At 34.1% G+C, this 11,761-nt stretch overlaps 1 protein-coding gene across 2 annotated transcripts in view; it reads left to right on the plus strand.

The window, feature by feature from the left end:
* The window catches only part of FBXO8 (F-box protein 8), an 18,453-nt gene extending 8,260 nt beyond the window's left edge, over positions 1-10,193 (plus strand). For both annotated transcript variants that reach the window (XM_074866453.1, XM_074866455.1), the window contains exons 4-6: positions 6,842-6,960; positions 8,576-8,772; positions 9,546-10,193. In XM_074866453.1, coding sequence (XP_074722554.1) covers positions 6,842-6,960; positions 8,576-8,772; positions 9,546-9,733 — 504 coding nt within the window. In that variant the 3' untranslated portion in view covers positions 9,734-10,193. The remainder of the gene's footprint in view (positions 1-6,841; positions 6,961-8,575; positions 8,773-9,545) is intronic.
* Positions 10,194-11,761: the final 1,568 nt, after the last annotated feature.

Below are 11,761 nucleotides of genomic sequence, written 5' to 3' on the forward strand. Positions count from 1 at the left end.
TACCCCATGTCAAACTAAAATATTTACATTTATTAATTCATGTAGCTAACTGGAAAAGTCAGTTTCTGTTTTCACTCTGTCACCTTTCAAAGAAGAAAATTTTGAGAGTAGACAGCTTTTGCCTGGGAGATACGCAGTTAACGCCCAAGTGATAGAGTCTTTTGTGTACAAAACCAGGCTCCTGCTTCATGTTCCCTAGGAAAAGAAGGTACACAGTACTGAACAAAAAGTAGTGTTAACTTCCTACATATATTTATGCATATACAAGGAAGTGGTAGTTGAATAAATCCAAAGTAGGAAAAGGATTAAGGGACTTGAAAAGATATATTTCTAGGAGAAAATAGTTCACTCTGCTGATATCATACAGAAAACATGAACTTGTGACCATGGTGTGAAATAAATAAAGCAGTTGTATGAATCATTACAATAATGTGATTTTGTATAAATTCTCACTTTATCTCATATTCTGCTTGATGAAGAAACCCACAACTTTTATTAGTCACAAATTACAGTATTTTGTAATTTCTCTGGTAGAGGTCGGCCTTGACCTGTGATACACAGTGCTGAGACATCATATCAGCACCTTGGCACTTGAGTGATTAGCATTGATTCAGCAGGATTTCAGTGAATTTAGTAATAAATGTAAAGCTTTTCAAAGGAAACACAATATTTAGGTAACTTAAATGTGTTTTCAAGAATATGTCAAGTTTTAATTGGTAACAGCTTTGTCCACTCAAATTTTTCTGTGTCTTTCAATTTGTTTTAACATAATTTTTCACTATCTTAGTTTATAATATGCTGTTATATTCCAACCTAATTTAAAGTAATCTTGGTAGGTTTAAAGCATTTGGAGACTTCACAAAACGCAGTGAATAAAAAATCTGTTATTTTTAAAGGAAATAACGATCTACAAATTAGAGCTACCTTATAGTATACCTGAATTAGGTATTAAATTTATTAGGCTACACTTACTTCTTCTGGGTTCATTACGTTTATATTGTACAATAGTAGTACAAACAGTCTGCTTCAGGCCTAGTGAGAGACGAGAACCTCAGGATATCTCCCAAGGGCTTCTGTTCCTCTCTCCCTGTGGAGCACCATAGCCTGGTAGGAATTATTCAGGGCCTGAGTTTCAGGAGAATTCACAAATATTATTGCTTTTATTGTTTACGACTGTGATATTGGCAGAATTATTATTATAAGGACACTGTGACTGGAATATATGATATGACATTCCACTATTACAAATTGTGTCTCCGAATTTCCTGCCAAACTCTGCTTTACATTTGATAACAGACGTGATCAAATTACTATAAAAATAGGAATACTTACAGCCACAGGAGCAAGATTCTCCAAAGGACACCGCCCATGTCATGAAAATGGGTAACCAGGCTCCACAGCAACAGCTCCAGAGCTAGCGGTGGCTCACGGGGTAGGGAAGAGCATCTACACACTTTGTGGTAGGATTCTCTGGTTAGCCATTGTTGTGTGCATGGTGTTGTGATATCTGCTGTAATTTAATGTATTGATTGTGTGCATGAGCTTGCATAATTCATAGCAGGTGCTCACATTCTGCTGAAAGGATGTGCCTAATCACATTACACGTAATCTGAAAAAAAACCCTCCGGTGCATGTTTGATTTCTCATTATTTTTTTGTTTGTTGTTTATGGCGTTTTTTCCATGTGGCAGCACCATTGTAGCCAAGATTTTGGAACCTGGTTTTTGTTTCTTTGGGGAGAGCGGGTGGTTTAGTGTTAGTATAACACTTGAATATGAATATTACGTTGTTTAATCTGCCTACATGGTCTCTGCTGTATTTTATTCTAAAGAGTGTATGGTGTATGTGAAATGTTTCTCATGCAGTGCTCATTTCATATCTCATATGCTTATGACTCAGAATTTGTAAGCAACCAGAAGTTATTTCCCACTGTTTTGTATAGTGTTTCTAACTCCCTATAAAATATTTTGTCAAGTTTGTTATATGGAGCTATGCTATGTAGTTAAAATTGTCACTGAAGGTGGAAAAAAGAATCCTTTGGTCAGGAGAGATCGAATTTTTGCTTCATTCTTAATGATTCTAACTGATTCTGTTTAATAGCATTTATTTTTATGAACGTATTGGAATCTGGACTGTACCAAAACTCTCAGACTTAAGTGAGTTCAGGATTTCCTTTACATAGCATAATAACAGTAAAGTACATTAAGACAGTGCTTATACTAAGCCTGGCTTTCCACTCTTCTGATTGTCTCATTCATTGCCAACTGCCCTTAGTTTTTGTGAGGGAGGTCAGTTTTCTGCCCTTTTCTTGATTATAAATAAATTGTTATCCAATTGCATAAAGCTACCTTACCTGACTTTTAATTATAGATAGTCTGTAGATGATGGAATATTTACTGTGATGTATATTTCTAACCAAATTTTTTGAAAACTTAACCTGTTTCATAGTGATCTACTAAGCAAGCCAATTTTTAGAGACATTGAGTTATCTGTCCTAAGAATATTAAAAGTATCTGTATGTTGTAGAGGGAAGAAGTTCTTTGTGTGATTTTTCTATAAGGTTGGAATGGAACACACAGCTGAAACCTTTTGAAAACTCTACATTAAAGTCAGAGAACTTTAATCTTGTAAATTATTAGTTATGAATTCTGTGTAACATTAACTTGTGACTTCTGCCATCATAATTCTGTATCACTGAGACTGTATTTTAAAGACATACAGTGAAAGAGACGCTGTTTGAAATGTATGTTCTATATTGTGTCCACATTTGTCACCAAATGACTTGATTCATAATTTAGGAGAAGAATCTTGAAAATTTCTATAACAAAATATGACATCACTACTGTGTATTTTGTTCCAGAAGATGTACCATGAAATATATTAAGATACTGCATTTCCCTAAAAAATAGGAATAATAATACCATACAGGTATTATTATTATTTACTAATGTTAGAGTTACCTAGAAGCCCAAATTAGAGATTGAGGCTGTACTATGACAGATACTGTATATACAGAATAAAATGACAGTCACTGCCCCCAATATTTAGAGTTATCTATATAATTAAGCTAGTATTTAAACTTGAATTCCTATATTTCCTCAGTTTTCATTTAAGAATGTTTTAATTTGGTTGGTGATCAAAATCATCTATATTTAATCCAGTACAGGCTAGAAAGAAATCAGCATTTTATGTTTTTATATACGCATTTTCATTTTGGTAGGATTACGTATCTCACAGAATTATAAATCACCTGAAAATGTTAATGTTAATATGCTACTAGTGATTTCCTTTGTCACCTTTTAAAACTATTTAAGCTAAACAAATAGAGTGTGTGTGCAACCATTTATGTGAAATTTGAAATTTCAAATATTAAGTGAAATTTGTCTTTATTGACAAAGGTATTTGTCATATATTTTCATGCACTGCTTTTAACTAGGCATTAGGTAAAAAGCTTCATTGTCTCCCAACTCTGACTTTGCAAACAATTCCATTTAAATATTGAGAAATCATGTATATATGTAGAAAAACACCGATTCCAAAATTTCTATGCCATTAACTTAGAATTTGGTTTGGTTTGTATGCATATCTAAACAGAGATGTCAGAGGAAACTACGAAAGTTTTAATGTTGACTGCTGTACTGAAATGTTCTGAAAGTACTCTTATCAGAGAAGAAGATCAATGCAGAATTGAAACCAATAGTGAAAAAGAAAATTTTTCAATTTTAGATGTCCTGTATGGATATAAATGTGACTGGAAAGGCTCTTGGGACCAGGTTGAAAGCAAGCAAGGAGTGTCAGTGCTGTAATAGAATAGATTGACAAAACAAGCATCATGTGACTGGTAAAAAAGGAGCAACTGTAAAAAAATAACATTGAAATACAACAAATGGCTTTTGTTGTTACTACTAGTCTGTAGTTATGATTGTTATTTGCATATGTAATTTAAATCAACACTTTCATACATTAAGATTTTATCCAGAGCTGTCTGAAACTTAGTGGTAACATTCTTGTCACCAAGGCAAAGTATCCTTAAGGCATCTTTCCTAATTCTCTAATGCTAAGAACATTATGGTGACAAGCAGGCTCCTCATATAGGTTAGGGAGACACAGAGCTGCTGGAAATATTGGCTGTCATACTGTTCACCTAACTACTCTTCCACTAAATCAGAAATAGAAGAACATACCGTGTCTGCTCATCCTGCAGTATTTCCTAAGTGTTAAAATTACCTCTTCAGGCCTAGTAGATAATGGCACAGATCTGCCTACCTGACTTCAGTGAAATGTTTTCTAAGAGAGTCACCCTGATAAATAATCTTAGTGTAGATTTTAATAGTGTGTAGAACTACTTATTTCAGCTAGTATACCTGCCACCAGCGACCATTTTGGCTACCAAAAGTGATTTATTTGAAGTGGGGGTTCTGAGGGGGATTCAAAGCAGTGTTTACAGTGTTACAGAAAGCAGATTCAATGACATGCCATAAATCTTGTAAATAAATTTCATTTGCTGTGAGCCAAAGTTTAAGAACTTTAAAGAGAAATCAGGTTTCTGTTATTGCAAAGTATTTGTGATGGCTTAGGAAGAAATAAAAAGCAACTAAAAAGGATGGCATGTGCTGAAATATATTTTATATATACCATGTTTATTTGTGAAGGAGTTGAGGAAAATGAATAATGAGACTGCAGTCACAGAGAAAGATATTGTCAAGCATTATGTGTGGTGGGAGGAAAGAGAGGGATTTAGAGACAGGGAACAAAAATGCTTTGCAAAGACTTGGTAGCCTATCAGGTAAAGATCCTACATTGAGTTGAAATCTAGTACATGAAAGAAATTACTTATGGCATTTACTGTCACAGAGAAACCAACCCCTTCTCTGTCTGAAACTAGGTGTTATTTTCATGCTGCCTCATCAATGATATGCCAGGTATTTTCTGGATATGTTGCAGAAGTGTGTGTTAAATAATTGCAGCAGGAATACTACTGAGACTTCCTTGCCAGCCTTCAGTATGCATTATCTTAAGCAAATACTTATTTCTGAAGCAAATTTCTAAGTCTTATTAAGTCAGGATATATGTAAAGGAGATGTCCTGCTGCTAGTCTTGTATAAATAGCAAAAATACTTGACGAATTAATACAGTTGGTGTTCCTTTTGATCTCATTTTTAGATTCCTATTTAGCTCTAATTCAAGAAAGTACTTAACCTTATGTTGTCCATCCATATTATGGACAAACTTAAATATTATCTAATTTGGACTTAAATGCAAGCTTATAGTGCAATACATGTTTCATTATGGCCCTAAATAAAGATTTTTTTTTAAATTGGGGCCAAAAATTGCTGGGATTTTTTTTTTGTCTTACCTATGTAAAACTCTTATATTTTTTATTTATTTTATAAAACATTTTTTAACAAAAAAAAGCATGCTGATTAACTGAATATATAAGCAAAAACTATGAACTGGTAAAAAGCTAGATAATATTACAGGTGCTTGTTAGCTTTTCACTCGTTATCAATATCTTGGGTGTATATTCTAATTCCTTTTTTGCTTGCTATAACTGAGACTTTGCTTTACTAATCCACTTCATGAAACAGCTTTCCAAACCTGCACTCAGTCCCTTATTTCTTTTTTAACCAAAATTGAAGAGCACTGGGAAGTTAGTTTATATACTGAATGACAGGTTGCCCATACATCTTTATACATGTAATGTAAACTAAAAGGGAAGACTTGCAAAATATTGTAAAGCTCAGTATCAGAAGATTTATAAAAAAATATTTCAGAAGGATTTTAAAGGTAATTTAGGTTGTGGCCTTGGTGCATTATTCTATAAAGAAATGCACTGTGCTGCACATCTTACATTACTTCAACATTATGGTATAGTCAAGTGATACTGTACTTAAATGTACTTGTAACAAATGCTCAGAACCACTCCCAGCCTCTGCCAAATTGAATTGAAACCAGTTGGTTAGTTATTCTGAGGTTGAGATTTTTGTTCTTGAAAAATGTGAACATTTTTAAAATCTATTACCTTGGTTTTGATTTCTGAGATCATAAGGAAAATAGTTGTATGCTTTGGGATATTTCAATGAACAGAAAGAATCCAGAATATCACTAAAATATTTTTAAATTACATTTGGCATGTGTATTCTATAAGAAATGTGTGCTTGGCAAAGTGTGAAAAATTCTGGAAATCATGACTATAAAATATGTATAATTGTTCTACCTTTTTAAACTTTTTTTTATGTTAGGCACAGTGTTCTTATTTATGTGTATGCATATTTGTATATGTTGATATTTACTTATGCTTTGAAATCAGCGTGCTTGTGTTTATTTGCATTATTACACATTTAAACAAATGCATTTAATGCATCTATTTGAATGTGACACATCATATACATGTGAGAACATTAATGTTTTAGTGAAAGATATTAAAGATTTAACACATTATGGCTAAGATTTTCTTATTTACAAAAGTTATGAAATTAAAAGTTATGGTCCCCACAGCGTTTTAAATACAATTACAAAAGTATGAAAATCAAAATACTAGTCTACACTGTAAGGAAATTATTAAAGAACCATCATGCTTGTTATGGGGTTCATAATTTTAAATTTCCTACTGTGAGTATATGTAAAATCTCAACCATAACAATAAATTGTTTCTTTGTGTTTGATTTATAATTTCAGAGTGTATTGTGCATGTTGAAATGTGATTTAGAGGAAGAGGAATCATTCTGAAAAACAAACCCAACTAATTAGTAGGATATGTTCCTACATTACCAAATACGATATTGTTCCTAAACTCATTGTGAAGATCAAACATATTCATACATACATGTATTTTTTCTCAGGGAGTCAACTACTTTATGTCCAAGGGCATACTAGACGATTCACCAAAAGAAATAGCTAAGTTTATCTTTTGCACAAGAACACTAAATTGGAAGAAGCTGAGAATCTACCTTGATGAAAGGTAATACGAATTTCTCTTGAGATATTTCCTATTCATTTTCAGTGTACAGCACCGTTCAACAATGTTTTGCTTGTACTGATATAATTTTAAAGATGTAAAAATGCAAGAAAATGCAACTAAGTAATGCTGCTGCTAAATCTGAGTAGTTATTCAGTTCAAGTATTTATGTGACTTTCACTTTATAAGAACACCTTAAAATATCATCTGTAACTATTAAATCTCACATCCTGTTCTTTTTCTACATTTTTGCAGTTCTGGGCATAAATTGTTTTGAAGTTATAGTGAGCATTTAAACTGCACGGGATAATCTTTGTGCTGTATGACATTCTGATTTTCTAGCTATTTTGCTGCTTTTCTTGACTTGAGGTTTCTTTTTTTCCTATCTAGTATGGGTGTTAATCAGAAAAAGCAGTTACCACTTTCCCAAGTGATGATAGCTTTTTAAGTAATGTGCAATCATCTAACCATTATTTGGTTGACTGATATTTCTCCTATGGAAGTTACACCCACCTCTGAAGATGCAGTGGAAGCATCCTCCTGGAGACAGCATGAGCTGCAGTAGGGAACACTTTCCCTGCTGTAGCATGCTTTTCTACCTCCACAGTGCTTTTTCTTGCCCTCCAGGACACCTTCAGGTTGAGGTAGTGCAGTATCAGGAGAGAAGCACCAGCACATTCAGGAGAAGTCAAAAGAGCAGGAGAGTAATAACGGGACCTAAATAGCAATAGCAGAGGGACAGCAGTGCTTCTGTCAGGAATCCTCTCCTTCTCATGCTCCTCAGCCTGTATCACTAAAGGAATAAAAGGAGTCATTCTGTAGTGTTATCACCACTGACAGTCCTGTGCTGTAAAACTTCAGAGTATCAATTTTTTTGGCAATAGAAAAAATACAAAACCATTTAATGGATGAGATTGCAAGTTAATATTAGCACTGCCTACTGCCATTCATCTTCCCTTCATAAACAGAGTGTAATCAGGCACTAAAAAGAAAAACTAGGTTTCTAAATGTTGAAATTCCCCTCTTAGTACTGAAATGTTTAATAGAATAAACATATGAGAATATTCTTTGACTCACTACAAATTTGCTTACAAATTTCCTTCAGATGTCTTTTGCACATCTGTTTGTGCAGGCTAGTCTGAATCCTTTAGATGTTTCTGTGTTCAGTGGAAAACACTTGATAGCATCACACCCGGATGGACTTAGACTTTAAAGGTCTAACTTTAAGGTTGGTTTTAACAGGACATTCCTGTAACAGCTTCTTCTTAGGCACCAAAATGTGTGAGACACATTCCCTTCACTGTCTTTTATAATGGCTTTGTCAGACAGTTTAAAGGAAGAGAAACCTCTATGTAGACTATGATTGAATATGTGTATAAAGAAACTTAGAATTCTGATTAATGTATATTTTTCTAGTATTCAGCTACTATCATAAGTGTCTGAAGAACATGTGTTTATATTATCTTTGTGCTGTTAGTGATAATTTTCTTTGTCTTTCAGCAAAACACAAAGCTCATGAACTATTCTAAAGCTTTCATTTTTATTTTTAAAACCTACATTTCCATGTTTAAACAGTTAAAAGAAACTTCTCTAATTATGTGGAATTTTATTCTACCAGGCGAGATGTTTTGGATGACCTTGTGACACTGCACAACTTCAGAAATCAGTTCTTGCCAAATGCACTGAGAGAGTTCTTCAGACACATTCATGCTCCTGAGGAGCGTGGGGAGTACCTTGAGACTCTCATAACAAAGTTCTCTCACAGATTCTGTGCTTGTAATCCTGATTTGATGAGAGAGCTTGGCCTTAGCCCCGGTAAGCAAAAAAGAGCTTTGATTCAGTGGATCAGTCTTTTTATTTCTGGATGATGCTACTGTTTATGATAGTTTTAAAATCAGCACCTATCTGAAAATACAAACACAACTTGGGAGGGTTCAATATACAGGCATCATCCCACTCAGGTTGAAAAAAAAAACTAAAAATAACATACAGATTCTTTTCTTAGACCTACCTGATAAGTGGGGTTTATTTTCATGTTATCTTTCCTCCACTTTTGTCTGTGTTTAAGCTCTGTACTGTAAACTCTGTTCCCTCTTGCAAAGACTTACACACTTAACATTTTACCTTGTGGATAGTCCCACAGTAATGAGAGGGAATTTTGGGCCTTACTCAAGTTAACAAGCATTTCTAATTGGTTGGGGGGGAGACAGTTTTCAGCAGTGGGACTGCTTACATATTTAAAGATAAGCTTTAGCAGGATGTTGGCCTTAGTTTATGAAAACTTCCAAGACTCTGTTTAAATGAATGTGCATAAAGCCCTTAGTGACTTTTGGATAAGGTAGAAATATTAAGAGTACATGCTCATTTGGCAATGTGCTGACATTATTACTTTGAAAATTGCTATATTAAATTTTATTTCACTGGGATACCCTTTTGAGTTGTTATATATATATATGTGTGTGTGTATATATATATATAAAATTATAAGCGCAGATAATGAAGACCATAAGGTTCTTGATCAGGGAACAGTAATTTTAATGATCACAGTTTCCTTTTTAAAATTTTTTTATTTATTCTCTCTTGTCTAGATGCAGTTTATGTACTGTGTTACTCTTTGATTCTACTTTCTATTGATCTAACAAGCCCTCATGTGAAGAACAAAATGTCAAAGAGGGAATTCATCCGAAATACACGACGTGCAGCACAGAATATTAGTGAAGATTTTGTAGGGCACCTTTATGACAACATCTACCTTATTGGCCATGTGGCTGCCTAAAAGCACAATTTGCTAGCACTTAAAACTTGTAATTTTCAAAAACTACATCAGTTCAAAAAATTAATTATTTTGTAGAGATGGGGGTTATTTTAGTGCTGGTCATTCTAACCTCTGTATGCAATCAAAGTTTGTGTGTATAAGTGTGTGTATGTGTAAACTACCTTTTCTATCTATTTACTGTGGGAACAGAAAGATTTGGAGATCTGTTTTTCATAATTTTTTTAGTTTTGCACAAAACAATGCCATTAGTCTGACACAGCCATTTATGAATGTTAAACTGACATTACAGTCTAAGCTGACAAAGTGGTGAATTTGTGCGTTAGATCTGCTTGAAACTTTAATAAGTTCATTCTTTTTAGAATACCATGTAATGTCTATATATTTAACTAAAGAGATTTATAATCATGATTATTTTATTGTAAAATATTTTAACTAAAATTTCTCCTTTTATCTCTTAAAATAGCGTTGTACTTCTTTCTTTTGCATTTTCTTACAGTGCTGACTACCTCAGATACAGACAGAAACATTATTCTGAATACTACAATAAAGTTTATTCTAGGAGATTACAGAACACTTGTAAAATACCTAAGCTGATATTTAATACTCTCTTGACTAACTTGAATTAGCACATTGGCAATCTGCCTTTCACTCAATTTTTGAAGAAGATTACAGCCTCTTATTTTAGGTGAACCCTGATGTCATACAGGGATAGCCTAGGGAAATTGTGCAGATTACATAGAGAGCGCTAACCTATATCACAGACGCTAGTTATTTGGACCATAGGACAACAACAATCATCTGTTCAGCACAGTGAACAAGGAACAATCTCAGCAGGGTACATGGTAGGGGTAGCTAATGTGTTGCTGCTTTCAGCTGCTTCCCTCGATCTAGAAGTGTCAATGATGGAAATGCCTAGGCAAGTATGTACCAGATGACTCATTGCTAAAGCTGTTAAAAACTAACTGTGCAAGATCAGAGCAGTGACTGTGCAGGATTGAAGAGCTGTTTCAGACTCAGATACTGAATTACCCTCTAAATCTGTCATAGAGCTAGATTTTAAATAGTTCTAAATGTATGAAAATACTTCAAAAATGGTTTTGGTCAGATTGTGTCTTACATCTTCTGAAGCCTGTAGGCTATTAGCAGTAAAATGGCCGTGCATGTGCAGGAATTGAATGAGGATTTGCCTGGTTTTTGTTCAGATAACTCATAGAGCAGTACTTTTCTTAAATTGACATAACATGTAGTTGAAATCAGAGCTGTTCCTGATTATGTTTGTTTACATAATACTCAGCTATTGCTAGCATCTGGATTCATCATGGTAACAAGTAGATTTATCCTTTGTCCCTACCACACCATGAGGTGAGGTAGGAAGATATTCTTAGTTCTATTTTACAGATTAATATGATTTTTTTATGTAGGAAGCCTATGGCAGAGCCAGGAGTTTAATGCAGGTCATACTCCTCACAGGCACGCACTTTGCCCACACTGCTGCTTTCCATTTGGCACCTAGCGGGTGTTACATTTGTCTTAGATATGAGTGATGACAATGACAGTCCACATAAGGGCTACATAAATGACAGGGATTAAAAAATGTAGCTACTGCTGCTATTTCAAGTGTTAGTACATTTTGTTTATAACTCTGGTCCACATGCAAAAATGCAGCCAGAAAAAGTTGTAATTTTTTATTACGTTACCTTTAATCACGTGTAAATGCAATTTGTGTTTGTGTAGCATACACAGCCAAAGCCAGGAGCCAGCAATACTGCAGCTATCTTCCAGACAAGTTTTATAATATTACTCCCCTCTCTTAGGATAACTTCTCATTACTTCACGCTGTATCATTTCATGTATTTCAGAAAGCCGAAGGATGCATTCTGCAGTGGTCAATTGATCTCAAACACAAATAAAGAGTATATGGTACACTGGGGAGCTTTGAAGGCTTGGGTATCTGGTCCTGTTAAAAAAAAAAAACAAACAAACAAAAAAAAAACAACCCAAAACACAAACAAACAAAAAAAACAACAG

The sequence above is a fragment of the Strix uralensis genome, chromosome 4 (genome assembly GCF_047716275.1).
Source record: "Strix uralensis isolate ZFMK-TIS-50842 chromosome 4, bStrUra1, whole genome shotgun sequence".
Lineage (NCBI taxonomy): Eukaryota > Metazoa > Chordata > Aves > Strigiformes > Strigidae > Strix > Strix uralensis.